This window comes from Achroia grisella, unplaced genomic scaffold, assembly GCF_030625045.1.
Source record: "Achroia grisella isolate CSIRO2021 unplaced genomic scaffold, CSIRO_AGI_Agris_v1 utg327, whole genome shotgun sequence".
Classification (NCBI taxonomy): Eukaryota; Metazoa; Arthropoda; class Insecta; order Lepidoptera; family Pyralidae; genus Achroia; species Achroia grisella.
In genome coordinates this window covers 70,819-88,064 of record NW_026712799.1, presented here as the reverse complement: position 1 = coordinate 88,064, position 17,246 = coordinate 70,819, and the positions used below count along the sequence as shown (strand labels likewise).

At 33.9% G+C, this 17,246-nt stretch overlaps 1 protein-coding gene across 4 annotated transcripts in view; it reads right to left on the bottom strand.

Moving 5' to 3' along the window:
• Nucleotides 1-1,225: 1,225 nt before the first annotated feature.
• LOC131843684 (PDZ and LIM domain protein Zasp) overlaps nucleotides 1,226-17,246 on the bottom strand; it is a 44,572-nt gene continuing 28,551 nt past the window's right edge. Inside the window, exons 4-16 of one of the 4 annotated variants that reach the window (XM_059192374.1) lie at nucleotides 16,860-17,034; nucleotides 15,809-15,939; nucleotides 15,010-15,101; nucleotides 13,537-13,873; nucleotides 12,719-12,907; nucleotides 12,202-12,292; nucleotides 11,409-11,589; nucleotides 9,481-9,504; nucleotides 6,048-6,186; nucleotides 3,761-3,947; nucleotides 3,567-3,687; nucleotides 3,362-3,477; nucleotides 1,226-2,007 (exon numbers count right to left, since the gene is read on the bottom strand). In XM_059192374.1, the coding sequence (XP_059048357.1) occupies nucleotides 1,930-2,007; nucleotides 3,362-3,477; nucleotides 3,567-3,687; nucleotides 3,761-3,947; nucleotides 6,048-6,186; nucleotides 9,481-9,504; nucleotides 11,409-11,589; nucleotides 12,202-12,292; nucleotides 12,719-12,907; nucleotides 13,537-13,873; nucleotides 15,010-15,101; nucleotides 15,809-15,939; nucleotides 16,860-17,034 (1,861 nt within the window). In that variant the 3' untranslated portion in view covers nucleotides 1,226-1,929. Of the gene's footprint in view, nucleotides 2,008-3,361; nucleotides 3,478-3,566; nucleotides 3,688-3,760; nucleotides 3,948-4,590; nucleotides 5,828-6,047; nucleotides 9,127-9,480; nucleotides 9,505-11,408; nucleotides 11,590-12,201; nucleotides 12,293-12,718; nucleotides 12,908-13,536; nucleotides 13,874-14,419; nucleotides 14,565-15,009; nucleotides 15,102-15,808; nucleotides 15,940-16,859; nucleotides 17,035-17,246 lie in introns of all 4 variants that reach the window. The other 3 variants (XM_059192372.1, XM_059192373.1, XM_059192375.1) reach the window with 3 other exon arrangements.

The window sequence follows — 17,246 nt, the reverse complement described above, 5'->3', positions numbered from 1 at the left end:
CAAAAAAAAAATATCCACCAGTAGGTATTCATTGATTTTATTATGACAAAGGCAGAGGAATAATCTGATCAAGATATTCATATCTAATTAAGAAACATGTAGACGTGTATATTCCAGTATTTTTGTAATTTGATTAATTCAGATAAAACATTTTAAAATGAGACAAAAGTGCAAAATAAAATATTTTATTTAAGCTCACATTTATGTATGTATCAGACTAAGACTAAATAAATAGATCTTAAAAGTAAGTATGATTATTAATTTATAATCAACAAAATATAAGACTTAAATATATGTTTTTCCACCATCTTAACTCGACACTGATTTATAATTATCTAATAATAAAATTTACATGTACTTGTAACAAAATAATGTTATACTATGTGTGATATATAAATAATAGTTCATAATTTAATAGAATACATTAATAAATCTTGGTGCACCAATTACTTTATCACGTCGAAGGGACATTATCTTTTTAAAAATAGATTAAATAACTACTGTTAATGTTAGTAACAGTTTACTGCAACATTCCGGAAGCTGTATACAAAGCCTTAAATTTAAATTAGAGGAAACTGTGAAATATCACAATATTGCGAGCATTTTACTGTAGTGAAAAGCACCAAATGGTTAATATAAAAATATTATTGATACACAAACGGCATTAACAGAGGAATTTGTTACCTTTGATTATTTACATCTTCTTTTATTTAAAAATATAATAAAATCTCGAACAACATCGATACGTTAGATTATTGTCATTTAATTATTATCCCAACCAATGACTAGTTTATTACGGTACATAATAAAGTGAACTTTACGTTTTTTTATTTAACTATATTAGATACGTAAATACAATAATAAATTTATTTACCGTTATTATTAGAACAATTTTGCTTAATATACTGATAAATAAAATTATATACAATTAATACAAAACATAAAATTGCTGCATGATAATGTATCGGCATATTATAAACGGCACCGAACACTCCTGGATGTTTTAAAACGACACTATTTGTTTTTAATTTGTTACCTTCAGTATTAGTGGACGTTATGATCTCGGTGCAATCGTTTTGTGGTTGCGCTGTATATTCTTTTGGATAACTATTTTTGTTTTCTATACAACTGTTAGAAATGTTACTTCCATTTTTCTCTATCAAAAATGTTTCTTTATTATAATTGCTATCTATTTCCTTACTTTGTGTTTCTTCTTCTGTCTGTATTTGCACAGGAGCAATATGATCCATCGTCACGCTAACGGCGCATAAATTCAGACTATCTTGCAAGTAATTATCAATCTTTGTTAATTGTTCAGATACTACTATATTCGCCAGGGGGCTGTATGGCCTGTTGTATGGTTCGACTACCATTAAGGTATCTGTACTCTTCTCAATGTTACTTGACACCTCAGCATGTATATCCTTTTCTTTACATAGAGAATTAACAATTTTATAGCTTTGTAAATCCTCATAATTGTCCTTAATATAATTTATAGGCGTTCTATCACGATTGGTTTGAAATTGTGAAGGAGTAAGCAAACGTGGGGAGTCCAATTCTGGCGGGACTGGTGTAAATTTTACTTTAAATACATCTTGATTTGTGATTGTCTCTGTTTTAATAATATCGTCCACATAATCCTTTATTCCATTTGATCCGATATTCTGGTACACGTCAGGCGAGTCTGTAACATCATGACGTGACGAGCTATGTACTCGATCGACCGTGACAGTGCTCAGTAATTTGCCATCTTTGCTCCTTATGTCAGAAAACAATCCTCCATCAAAGTGGAGGGGCGTTTCCAACTTTCTTGTTCTTTGTGGAGAAGGTGCAATGGTAATATCGACTGCCAGAGGAGAAGAAGAAACAGGGCGAAAAGTAGTAGTCGAATAAACAGTGTCGGAATTATACATAATGTGATGAGGACTTCTAGCGGGCGTGAGTTTTACAGAAAGGTCTACCTCCTTTGGCGAAGAAACTCTGTCCTTCGAGGTTCTTTTTGCACACCTGAAAAATATTTCCATATATTTATTGTCTATTTCTGTAATATCGTTATTATACGTATACAGGTTGAAACAGAAATGACTTCACATTCTAGAATGCATTTACGAACCTGAATTATGAGAACAGTTGCGTTGCGAATAAATAAATATTCTTCAAAATGCAATTAAAATTATACGTACGAAAATTTGTGGGGATGGATATCTATTTATTTCAATGAATTGTAGAATTCAATAGTTTTTACGTGAAAGAGCAACGGATATTTGTTACTCTTTTCTGTAAATACTACTGAACTCAACAATTCCTATTAAGCACATTAATTAACAAAAATATCAAAGAAATAAAACTTTTATCGCTTAATTTTATATTACGAAATCATTTCCGTTACAAGATGTAAATAAAAAATATACATATAATTTAAAAAACAGTAAAATTTTATTTTACCACTATATGGGGCCTTTTATAGTTGCAAAGACAAAACTACTAAGACAGTAAGACACATAATTCATAATAAGTACTAGTAATATTAGGTTAGGTACATGAGAATTTTTCAAATGGTTATATGACTACTTGTACAAAATTTATTTTCTAATTATAATAAGTTATAATAATATACATAAAATAGCCAAAACAGTTCTACTTAATAATAGTCAAACTCATAAATTTACCTCAAAGCAACAGCGTTTCTACAAGCAAAATGAAAATTTAATCCGTGATTTATATGTCGGTAGTTACGGTAGGGTAGGTGTATATATTATATTATATACATATTGTTAAGCTCCCTGAACTTTAGGAAGTTTTTAATTATATGTATATTGGGGGAATAATAATCGTTAATTCATTTATATAAAACACACTTCGGGGGCACACACACTAATATTTTGTTAATATTTAACACGGTAGTTGGCAGCGTATGACGAGCTTCGTACTAATGTAATTTACCTATATGTAATTTTTGAATCAGTGCAAAATATAAAATGTAGTGAAGTCATAAATATTCAATCTTTGTTAAAACTATTGTTGATATTCTAAGAATTTATATCGTGTAGACGAAGTATGCCGATTATAATAAAATTAATAAATTGAAATATTTATTATATTGCAAGGACGTTACTGAAATAGGCCAGATATGTTATTGAAGACGTTTTGGTTGTCAATGAAAGGACATAATTACACAAAGTATGTATTAAGGTTATAAAGATTGACTAACATTAGGCAAGCTTAGGTTTTGACCATTTTATGTTACAATTATGTAAATCATAATAATCTTACAATATTTGCCTAAAATAGTTAGATAATAATTTGGTACTGAAATTGTGTGGTAAACATGAATATTTAGTAGGGCTCGCATCATACGCACCGTGCAGTTGAAGCACTGACTGTGGTAGTTATTGTTGAGCGCCTCGACCCACCTGTCGCCTGCTTCCACAGGGAACCCGCAGGCAAAACATTTTGTTGTGAACAGCTCATTCCAATCTAATGGTAAAAAGGCACGGAATTATTTCCTTTTACAATTGAAGTTTCAGAAAAGTTTTATGTACAAATAATTAAAATTAAAATTTTACCTGCTTCACAATAGGGCAGACCATCTTCTAGGAAGAATGGATTATTACCAAATAATTTTCCACAATAGACGCAATTGAAACACTCTGGATGGAAGTGTTTCCCAATAGCATTTAAACAATCCTGTAGTAAAAGAAAATATGCTTTAATATACATTCGAAATATATTTTTTCGTATCTATTTCATTTTTACTTACACCCTTAATTTTAGCGTGACATTTGTCGCAAGCTGGTGCGATGTATTGTTCGAAGCAGTATTCACAATAAAGTTGGCCATTCTCTTCAACGAAACCAATATCTTGAAGATGACGTCTGCATGTAGCGTTCACGCAAACGAAATGCTCAGGGCACCAAATACGCCCCAAAGCCGTTATAAACGGACCTCTGTTTAAAAAAGAATAATTACGTATAGGTAATTTAATTTATGTATACTAAATGCATAAAAATTAGAGTTACCTTCTTCTTACCGTCATGAGAGTTACTCTTCGATGGCGATATAGAAGGGAAATGTAAAACTTAGTGGCTAATTGCAGTCTATTTCAACCTACCATACTTACGTAAAAGTGTGCGTATTTGAATAATTGTGATTTTGGAATTTTTATTGCAAAAATCTGATATCTAAATTCTGACAACAGTCTGGTAGTAACTTAAGGTTAAACATTTATAAATTCCTATACCAATTTTTATTTATTTTATTATCGATACTAACTAATAAAGAGATTATTTCTTATATATTTCTTGCAAAGGCTTTAACAAGAAAATTATTAGAAATAATTTCTCAATTAGTTATTAAAATAACACATTTCTGTTGGTTTTTTAGGGTCAAATTGACTACAATTTCACTGTATCACTGAAAGGAATAATAATTCATCAATCATACATATATGTATTTTGAGATTAATATAATTAATTAATATGTTAATTAATGAAAATAAAAATACAAAACCACAATCATGCTATAAATAAAGAATGCTTTCTATTTAACTTACTTCGACTTTATATATTAAATTTCACTGAAATACTTTACCTGGTTATAGCTTTATCACATTTATGACACACTGGATAGTGTCCATCTGCCACGTCCGTGGAAGTCATAGTACTCAATGGTCGTGCTACAATGTGAGAATCTCTTCGGCCATCATCATTGTTAGGATTTCTTTTCTGTCTGCGTCTTACAATTGTCTCGGGCTCTGCTTCGTCCTTACTTCTTTCACCGTTAGGTATATTATTTGGCTCATTTTCAATATCATTGATTAAATCTTCTGTATCCTTTTTGGCTCCATTAATATTAGAGTTCAGATCCGAGGTTTTGTAAGTATATAAAGTGTTGTCGTATATTTTTTTAGATGAACCTGGTAATATTATATTTTCTTGGTTTTGACGTGACTTTCCGTTTTCAATGAGGAATTTTTCGTAAAGGGCTGCTTTGTTAGATGTATTTGTTTCAGTAAGGCTATTGGTACTCTTGTCGTGGTACTTATTGATATTTTCCGTTGTATTGATCGAATTCTGTATATCTTGTGTTTCAAAAATTTTCTTTTTAGTTAGCGTATTAGAATAATTATTATCTAACTTTAGTTCAGTTTTGTGTACGTCATTATTCGTTACGTTCATTCCATTTAAGAAGGCAGATTTTTCAAAAACTTCTTTTTTTCGAAGTGTATTTGAATAATAATTGTCACTATTATTTTTTAGAGATAAATCCTCAGTACTTGAACATCTACTATTATTTAATAATTTACCAGTAATGTTAGTATCTATTACCAAATTAGTATTAAGATTTTTGGGATCGATATTTTTTGAGTTTTTATTACTATTATGATCATTTGGAGTGCTCTGAGCACTATTGAAATGTGGCACTGGAGTATTAGGTATTGGAGGCGGTGGTGGTATGTTTCCATTCATAAAGTTAACGGCTGCTGGATGATTCATTATAATAGTTTCTTTTATTTTGTCACCAATATTTTGAATATTTTCCTGCGTCTTATATCCTTTATCATAAATTTTATTAAGTGGTTGTTTTAAAGTATTCTCATAGCCGTTTTCATTTGAAGAACTGTCTGTATTTAATGGATGTTTTGTTACCACAGTATCTTGTATTTTATCTGCCATCGATTGAATATGATCAGCTGGTTTTATTTTTCTTTGTATGCCGATTTCATAACCATTTAAGGCCATTTTCGCCATTTTCCTTAACAGCCTTTCTTCAGCAGGGCTTTTGAATTCTGTTCGATGTGTGCTGTTGATACTCTGCATTTCGTTAGCTGTTAGAAAATCAAAATTAATAAATCAAACACAGTTAAAATATCAATCTTGTTGTTAATATTACACACATTGTAAGTAGAAAAAAAATATATTTTAATATATCGTAATCATAAACATCCAAGCTCGTTAGTTATATAGATCACTACCTATTTGTCTTTTACATGCAGTGCGCAAAACGACAAAAATCACGACACTATGTTGCCTTTACAAACAGATCACCTAATATTCCCATTGCAGGAAGCGCAAAGGGGCACCCGAGAGCCAGGCACCGCTGCTTTATTCAAAACTCCTCTCCCTCGTTTTGGAGCAGATGATACGCCAAACGCTTTGCCACGGGCAGCAGCTCCTACACTGGAACCTGTCGATGGGGTAGGATCACACACTGGACCTTGGTTAGCACCAGAAATCGAAGGGTTTGTCTGATAATTTTCTATTGATCTACTTGTAGTTACGACACTTTCATTAGTAAGATTAGCAGATGAATGTTGGATAGTTGCCGTGCTTATGACAGGAGGTGGAAAAACTTGATTAAAATTGACATTGGATGGCCGAATATTAGATTCAGGTTGTTGATACATTTCAGATGATGGGGCCCCTTTTCGTATTTCTATAACTTTAGCAGATTGTGTCTTTTCAAATTCTTCAAATGTTTTTCTTGTTGTCTGTACTGTTTTATTACCATATTCCGAAACATTATGGGATTGTGTTTGTTTTTTACCATAATTTTGATTCACCACTGCATCCTCTGTAATATTTAAATCGCCTTTATTATAATGTTCTCTGTTATACCCAAAATTTGAATATTTCTCTTCCTTCGTTGTCAACGGCTGACCGCTGATACAACTTTGAGTTGGATTTAAAACCTCTGTGTTTCTTTTGATCTCTTTTTGAGACATTTCATTTTCTTTACGCAAATTTGAAGTAGCTTGAGTCAGAAGTGAATGCGCTCCATGTCGTTGTGGTGTCGTCTCTTTAAGTCGAGGGGCTTGAGCCTTCAACGGATTTGGTGGTGGTCCAGGTGCTGGTGAACGAGATCTTGCCTTTGGTGTTGGAGAACGACTGGCTTCACGACTCGATGGTTCATACAAGTGACTTTCAGGTGCGGAATATTCTACTGTTACTAAATTCATTTGATAATGAGGTATTATTGGCGCTGGTTTATTAATCAAACTTGGAGTGGTGGGTCGACTTCGGCCAGGTGAAATTGTCAAAAGATTGTCATCTATAACTGGTTGGAAAGTCATACTAATAGGAGTGTCTTTATGACAGAATTGATTAGGAGTTTGTTGAACGGGAGTTCTTAATTGGTGATGTTTAGAAACTTGCATTTGAGGTGAGGCAATATTCATATTTTGTTTGGGTTCTAGGGATTTGTCTCTTGATTTATTAGGCGGATCAGTTGTTGGGGTAACAGGTCTCTGAAGTACTGCTGGTGCAGTACATATTTCTGGGGTAATTCCCCTTTGAGAAGGCAATCGTTCGAAGTTTTTCTGATAAAGTGGAATATCGTCTGGTTTATGTAAACCAGACTTTGATCTTATATTTATTGATGACAAAGATTCTTTTTGATTCAGCTGTTCAAAATAATTTTGAGCATTTTTAATTGACGAGAAACCTTGAGTACACATACTACTTGTCACAGCACAGTGTTGAATAGTTTCAGATGTTACAGTTTCCTGTTTTGAATTAATAGATTGCTTAAAGCTACTTTTTAAATCATCACTAATCGGAGGAAAGTTGGAAAGTTGGCAGAATTCCTCAGGTTGTAGTGGAGGAAATATTTGCTTTGTAACTGGTCTAAAGGCAGACATATCGGTTGATGATTGCAATTGACATGTATTTTGTATAGAATTTGAAAATTCTGAAAGAGTTTTATTAGTTACACAAGTCGATGATTGTGTTGCAATCGGTTTTAATATATCTGTTACCGTTGATTGTACAGTGGACGAAGTAGATGTGTAACTAGTTGATTGGTTTTTAATGTTAAGAGAAGTATAAGGTTGATCTGGAGCAATTGTAAGCGCATCTCTAAGAGAACCTCTCTGTATCGTTGGAATTTGTACTGGAGTAAATGATCGATTAGGAGCTGTTGTTAATGCTTCTACCATAGGAGATGAAGTCTCTTCTCGAGAAACCTTTGTTTCAATGTTAATTTTAAAATCCGGCGGAATATATGGCTGAGATTCTTCGGGCATTGGTATAGGAACTTGTTTTTGTTCTGGTGGTGTATACATAGTAATTGGCGGAATAGGTGAAATGCCACGTTTTGATTGTTGAATAAATATGGGTGATGGTTGTGATATTTGTGGTAATTGAACATTTGATATTTCTGTTGTGTCGGGTGTCTTATTGACGGAGGTGTCAATGTGAAGTTCATTAGGTATCTTAGTGTCAGAATTTATTAGATTAGAAGATGGCAAAGGTGAATAAGGATGGTCTGGTGCAGTCGTTAAAGCGTCTCTCATAGACGTGATTAAACCTGTACCCTGGACAACACTTTGTGTAGCTGAATTTATGGAAATATTAACGTTATTACTAATTTCGATTTTGTTATCCTTATTTGATATTGTAGATATATTTTCATAACATGACTTATCATTATTAGAATTATTTTGAAATTCATTCTCGTTAATTTTTAAGGGTTCTTGTTTATTTTCCTGTACATCTTGTATATTCGTTGGAAATGATGATGTTTCTATTTTTTTTTGTAGGTTCATAGTTTCATTATGAAACTGTTCTGTGTAGGAAGATTCTGTTTTGGAGGATTGTTGATCAATAAGTGGTTCTGATTTATTTGCCGTATGTTCTATTTTTTCTGTATTCTGAACGCATTCATTGGTGTTGTTCAATGTATTTTCATATAACTTTTCTACTGGTGCGCTCGTCTTTGAATGATAAATATTCACACTTTGTTTTTCTGAAGATTCTTTTTCGGAAAACGATTGTATTACACATGTACTTTCATGAGTTTCACTTGATTGTTTACTTTTGGACAAAGATTCTAACTTAGTCGATGCAGTAGCACCTGCCGATAGCGTAGCTGATGCACAAGAAACACTGGAAGCAAATTCAGAGAACTGTTTCGAAGACGATAATGTTTGTTGTGTTGTCTTCTGATGGATGTTATCTATATGACATAAATTATCTATGTTCTTCGTTGATTCTCTCTCTATTTGCATAGTTTGCGGGATGCTTTCATCGATAATATTCGTTGATTTTGGTTCGCTACTATCGATCGGGGAGACTATGTTGTCTGGGGGATTTGGTGGGGGCCACACTATGCTTTTCACGTTTTGAGCTATTAGTTTGTAAAGGTTTCCAGGGTTATAAATGGGTGGAAAGAAAAAAAATATATGAAATTAATTTAGAATATTGAAACAGGCTATATGCGTAACGTAAAATATAAGCTTACTAATTTTCTAACGGCACACAAAAGAAGCTGTTGTTAAATATCTGTAGCAGGTTCCAATACGTGACACATGACGCATATTTCAACAGATATTTAGCACCAAGGTGGTAGTTATTTAAATGATATTGCTGGCCCGCGTAGCATAAAAGATATATTTAATTAGAATTGCACATCGCTAAACAATTACTATTAGCTGCGACAAGCTGATCTGCGCGTATTTATAATTCCTAATTTAAAAATTACCTTTAAAAAGAGATACTGGGGCCTCTGTTGAAAATAAATAATAGTTTAAAAGATATTTTTGCATCAAAAAAATATGCCAATTATTTAAAATACTGTATTGTATGTTTAAAAACCAGCTTGCTGTTTTTATTTAATTTCTCTCTAGAAGTGTCTGTCGAAGTAATATTTAAGTAGTAGGCGTCTTCCATGAAGGTATAAAAATAATTTGAATGAAATAATGTCATCTCGCATCTACTGATGGAGCAGATGATGATATTGATGAGTTCTTTTAAAATGCAAACGGTAGTAAAATATTTTAACTACATGTATAATACTGGGGTTACGATCTGCTATCATTGCTTTTGCTGCTTAAATTCGGTTTTTATATAATAGGCAATATTTTTTTCATCACATAAAATCAAATGCTGATGAATTTTAAAACTATCAGTAGTAGTGGTGATGATAATAGAATCATATATAAAAAAATAATTTCAATAATGTCAATTATGCTATTAAATTTTATAGTATGTTCTGTTTAAATTTGTATATGAAATATATAATTAAATTAATTCTCTCCAATCCAGTGGCATAACTTTTTTTAGAGTTATATTTATACATCCTTAATTAATAGTTTTTGTCTTATTCACTTTGTATAATTATACTGAAGATATCTACCTATTACGAATAATAAATTAAACATCAACAGCTATATATTGATGTGAGTCCGCCAAGCTGTTGGCCTATTTTTAATGATAAAAATTAATCCTATGTGGTGTTTAAAATTGTACTCCAACAATTGATGATTTGGTTTAATTCCCTCGAGCTCAGAAAAAATATTCTAATACAAAACAGAAAGGACGCATTAAACTTCCAATACTTAGCAATATTACCATATATCTGCAGTATAATTAGCTTTTCGAATATCTTGTATGTAACTATAAGGATATTGATTATGATATTCAAAACTGTCTGTTATCGTATTTATTAATTTACACAATACAATAAAATTGTTACGATTACATCTGTTGAAAGTTATATAACAACACTATTTGATACGTGTAAACAGGCGGCGCCAGGCATATTTCTAATACACAAATGCCTGTATATGTTATGGTATGTAAGGGTACCTATGTGAAATTAGTACATCACGGGATCTTACCATGTTTTATTTTTATTGAGTTAAGGGAACTCAATAAATATAAAACGTGGTAAGATCCCTTGATTTACTAATTATTCGTATAAATAATGATCGCGTCAAATTTAAAACAGTATATAAGGCTATGTGAATTTTGGCCAAAGGTTCTAAGTTTCAACATTTGCTCAAAATTCATATGGAGAATATGAATTTTGAGCAAATGTTGAAACTTAGAACCTTTTCATTATGGTATATACTCGTTACCCGGCTCCGAACGAGTGTATATTATATATCTTTTACACAAATAAAACTTCCTCTTAAATCACTCTACATATATATTGGTAAAAACTGCATAAAAATTCGTTGCGTAGTTTAGAATATCAAGAAACGAACAGACAGCGGAATTCATTTTATACTATGTAACGATATTAAAGGTATAATCACAATAGGGTGGCACCCTCTACTTAGGATAAATCCAGTAACTACTAAGTGAGTACCGAGACTGCACATATTTGCAAAGCATGCCGGCCTAGTTCACAAATTTTCCGCGACCATTGGTCAGCGTGCAGAAAGGCACTATAAATAATGCAACTTGTACCTACATATATATATTTTAATCTTTCACATGCAGACACGGATCGTTTACTATTTTATTATATGTATTACAATCAAATCTGCACGAGATTAAACCTTTAAAGTTATGTCTGACACCGGGGGGTTTAATTTGAAAAGTTCTAAGTGTTTTTACATTAAACCAGACAGTTTTAAATATATATATACTATACATACTAGACGGCAAAAGTGACTCTCTTACTGGGAGCGTAAGGCGCAGGCGCCGGTGCAGTGACGAGGGCGGGCGCGGCCACCGGGGCCGGTGCTGGAGCCGCCAAAGGCCGCGCGGGCGACAGCGGCGCCGACCGTGGCGACAGCGATGGAGAGTACGCTGATCCAATTGAAGACCCGAATGGTTTCGGACCCGAGATGTTGCTATTCGGCTGTGGGAAAATCATTTAATATACAACTTGGCAATAACATCAGACCGACACAACTTCGTCCCGATGGAAATTAATTATTGTACTTTGAGTGTATTCATTTAATTAACTTGGAACTAATTTCGGGGCATAATGCCATATCCAATAAAAAGTAATAAAAATTAAGCAAAAAATACAGCATGTGAGAACGGAAAAAAACTGCACGTCACATATAAAAAATATCAAGATTGATTGACCCAAAATATTGTTGATAGTCATACACTACACTGAGTTAGGGTATGTAATGTTATGTTATCTGTGGTTATGGTGAATCTTCTTATTTTTGTAATTGAACCGAATCTGGCATTCTTGCTTATTTTGCCTTTTGTTGATTTCAATAATTTTATTTAAGTATCAGCAACTCGGCTGACGTCTGCTGTGTATATATATATATATATGAATTATTTGGCTTAGAGAACAAATTAATGCAAAATAAGTAGCTATAGACATGAATTTCTATGGATTCTTAAAACTCTATATTTGAAGTTGGCACTTTTATTTGCGGAATTAAATTAGAGTAACAATAATCTACATAAAAATACATTGACTATTAATCAAAATAAAATATATACTCACGCTGAACAGCGACGATGAACCATTTGTATAGTTGTTTGTAGCCAATGGTGGCAGTGGAGTCGAATATGCATTTGTGGGAATACGACCACCGCTGTAAAGACAAAGTTTTTGAAATTTAAGCCGATTTTTTTTTCTTTCCAATTATTCAGATATAATAGATCGGTGCGCAAACTATCTTTAGAACTAAACCAGAGTAGTATTCCCTAACAGAAAAAAATCAATACATACTTCCCCTTGGTAAAATTTATAAGCAAAAATCTGTTTTGCGAAAATTGGCAAAGCACAATAAAGAATGCTACCTTGTAGATTTCTTTTTTGATGACTTTGTACAATGTTTCTCGAGGAAAACATACAGATTGCAAGATAAATAGAGAGTTTAGATTCAATTTATAATCAAGAATTTCAACGATTTTATTTTGAAGTCGATGTTTTATTTTGATGTTGTACCATTAAGAAGTTAATAAGTAGAACTTATTATTCTGAAATACTTTACGAATGTAATAGAAATAAAACTCACGGCGGTACAGTAACGGGCTCTAGATTTGGAGCCGGTGGATTCTGGCGAGCGACGAGTTTTGCGTGAATGTCGCAATACAGTTTTCCGTTCAAGTTGTAGTAGCCCTGATTCTTTAGTGAGGTGCCACAAGTAGAACACTTGAAACATTCGACGTGCAAGTTCTTGTCCTTGATCCGCACGAACACGCCGCTTCAAAAAGAGAAAAAGTGGTTGAAGTACATATATCGCTATGATTATCAATGAACCACACATACGTGACATTTTGGGATTATATGTTTATATTTTGCGCATCTACTTACAATAATAATTTACAGGCATGCTTACCAAACTGCTCGTGCTGAACCTGCCAAGCGATAAGAAAGGGTGCGCATCTATGGTGCATCAGAGTGAGGACATGCTTAAGGGTTATACGACACAGTTATGTATTTAATTCTCATTCCGCTTATCTACGAACACCACTGTAGAGAGATGGAAATGATTATTTGATGCTAATAATGAAACGTTATGTCAAGTACAAATATCACTTTGTCTTTTTATTTTTTTCGAAAATAGTCATAGCATTTATATGAGATTTGTACTAAACAAGTTGTCCTGGCTTCTTTCAGAATAGTAAGCTAGATTTATTAAATCTAACTCGCAACCATTGGTTGACAATGCAGTGTGTTCAACCGTATATAAACTACGAAGACACGGAAATAAGAAGCCAAAACTTGTGAAACATCGAACATAGTGGTAATTCAAGTCTACTACACGATAGAACTAAGGCACAGGTCGACACGGTCGCAAACACGTCTAGGCATTCCTGAGTCGCCTCTTACATAATGTAGCGGTTACAATCGGAGCAATAGGGCGTGTCATTGATGACCGGGAGCGGGTCGTGGCCGGGCTGAGGGGCGGCGGGCGCGCCCAGCGCCACTCTGCCGTCGGGCAGCACTTCGTGGCAGCCCACCGGCAGCGTGGCCCGCTCCGGCTCGGGGCACGGCGTCTGCGTGCCGGCGCAGGTGCGAGGCGGCGGCGGTGACGGCGCCCGCGGCGTCGGCGTTCGCGGGCCGCTCGCCACGTGCGGCGTGCGCGACCGCGAGCGGTGCGTGCGGTGCAGGCTGCACGGCGTACCCGCCCGCGCCACGCTCGCCCGCGAATAAAAGTGAGACGGCTCTGCTGGCCCGTAATGCGCTGTTATTTATTGTAACTACGGCGCCAGACATAGCTTCAATTTCGCTATAGGGCGAGCTTTGAGCATGTATTATAAATTTCAATAAATATTTACACTCGGGAGTTTCATTTCGGTTTTGGAGCTCAAAATGCACATTTAAGAGTTCCAAATGCGATGTGTAGATATCGTACTACACTTCCAAAAGTCTTGTAATTAGCTTTTATTTTCACCCATATGCGTTCATGTATTGAAAGTTCTTCAACTACGTGACAAAAAATCTTTAAAGCTATGTCTGGTACCGACGTAAAAATACCGTACGCATGTGTGGATTAACATGAGGAAAATGCGGACGGTGGGTCAAATGATCTTCAGGAAAGAAAAGTGAATGGATAGGGACTTCGGTCATGCGCGAATGATTATCCAAGATTTATACCGCTGCCTTCTGATAGTGCCTAACCGTGCCGAATTTGTTTTCAAGACTGTAATCGAACTATCGAGAATCGTCTGCCACCGTGTCGGCCCGCACCTCGACGCTGTGTCCGACTTACGTGATAAGTCTTTCGCACTCTTCACAAATGTTCTGTCCTGGTGGCAATCCACCGGTATTATTCACCGGGGCATCGGGGCGTGTCACAGGCGCCTGCACGTGTCGCAGACCACTAACAGGTGACGCCGCGCTCTGGGTGACTTCGACTAACATGTGCCAATTTATATAACCTTGGTTAATTTTTAACGTAGTCATAATTACTATTTATAACTTTTAGCAGAAATATAACTAATTTTTTCTATAATTTTATTAATTTTCTTTTTACAAATTATAAAAAGAATATAGGTAATATGGTTTTATAAATATGTAGAGATCAATAAGTTTCATTACCTTTTTTGTAACTAGAAACACCAAATACACATTTTGCAAAATGAGATTCCCATTATAAAATTGGGTCCCTAAACAAAAACTTGGATGACATTCGTCACTGGTGATGAACTGATGAAATATTTACATATGATTGTTTAATGCGTATTATATTATGTAGGGTCTTTACTATAACGTAAAGACACGGTCAAATTTAGATGAAACAATCGGATGTAACAATCGGAAGAGTCGTATATAATATCTCCCATTGGACATATTTTATACCTGGTTCAGGATCGTTTTGTTCTTCTTGCAACACTTTGAACACAGCGCTCTTTTCTGCATCGTAGGTCTTTTCATTTTTCTTGAAGTTTACACTGTAAAAAAGAAATGCTTAAATTTATTCTTCAATTAGCGAATTGTATATTCGCTATTTGAAAATATTACCTACGTCAACATAAGCTTGCCGATACTACAGTCAACAATCAGAAAAAAAAAACAATTGGAAATCTCAATTACGAATGCGAGGTCTTTTCTATATTACCTATCTTCGCCAATTCTGATCCCATTTTCATATTTTTAATACAAACTGTTATTTTCCATACCATCAGCAGAACCTGGTATATTAATAGATTTCAGCGTAAGGGACCAAAAGTTATTAGTAGGTATTAGTATGTAGGTATATGTATATATGCCTTGTTATCGAGCTTTAGATCCGTTTATACTGTTGGTGACATACAGATTTTGTCAAGAGTGATTCGATTCTTAAGCAGTGCAGTCTTAAATTACTTATAGATCAACTTGAAATGTAAGTTAAAATTTAAGTATATAATAAGAATTGATGCAGCATGCCATATATCACAACATACTCGAATTATAAATATGTACAACTACTATCAGAGCAAAACACGTGTAAGTATTGTTAAATACCCCAACATTACATAAATCATATAAAGAAGTATAGACACACAGTTTAAAGTTAAATGTATTTATGTAAATTCTATAACAAATAAATATCTTAAACTTTGAGTATGTAAATGGTAAATAATGATAATTAATACTATAAGTACGATGTTCCACTTACCCAAGCACACCTCCGGCCAATACCTCGGTCTGTGCAGACAGGGTCTCCGCGATTGTTTTGTCACTGTATATATTGACTGGTGTATTGTACTGCTTATTTACTATACTCTTCACGGAATCACTACCGTTCATCTGAAATTATATTATATTCAGATTAATTTAAAACAAACATAATCATTATCATCATTATTGTTATAGATACATAGTATAAAATTAAGTTGCTGTCGCTGTCTGTATTTCCCTATGTGTGCTTAAATCTTTAAAACTACGCAACAGATTTTGAAGCGGTTCTTTTAAAAGATAGAGTAATTCATGAGGAAGTTTTATATATATAATACATGTACCTATACCTGTGCGAAACCTGGGCGAGTAGCTAGTTTCTTTATAAAAATGTAAGGACAAAATGGCAACAAAATGGACAATAATCGATTGAATTTGAATAATCACTTTATAGCAATCAGTGCTTATGCATTGATAATGTTCGTGATAAACAGTAGGTATATCTACGTTCCTCAATTTATATGAAAAGTAAGTCATCGTTTCACTACCTAACTATCCAGATTGTAGTAATTTTAGAAAATATAAATTAATGACTATCTTTTAGGTGTAAGTTATTTAAAAAATAATGGGTAATGGTGGTGACATCTGACCTCTCGTCTTTTCTACATCAATTTTATATAGAAAGCCTGTATTGGAATTTAATGCTACTCAAAAAGTTAATTTCAATCACGATAAGATTAATATTACTATGGAAACTGATACTATGCATTTGTATTATTTATTTAGATCTATTTTATATAGGTACAATAGTTTTATGAATACCTAATTTATACTACCTAGTAAAATAAGAGTTAACTTTTCATTTCTTTTCCAGTTGTGAACCGATTTCTATGATTCTTTGTTATGATTCCCGTGTTACTCTGATAAGATATTTTCAAAAAAGTGTTTAAAAAAGACTTTATTGCACATTATTTTTTAAAAATATGGCAAAATTATTTCGTGACGTCTAGGATATATGTATACTAGTATTTTAATGAAATTGAAATGCTAACATAGCCGAAGGGTTTGGCGACGTTGTTGTGTCCAGAGCCAAATGCGCGGGACGGCTGCGGCGTAGCCTTCAGCGAGGTGTTGGTGACGGCAATGGGCGCCGCGCCCAACGGCCTGGACCCGGCGCGTGGCAAGCTCCCTGTAGGGGTCACCGATGGACGCCAAGTATTACCACCGCTGGAAATCATTACATAATCCTTATGAGAATGGCAGTACAATATATTATAATAAAATTAGAATTCGTTAAACTACAGTCTGCCACGGCAAACACCTATAAAAATAATAAATAAATTTTCATGAGAGTAAACTTTGTAAAAAAACGTTTGCGTTAATTCGTCTGTCTGCATTTCAGCCGCCAAGCAGCTTGCTTGTAGGTTATGTTCAGTTAA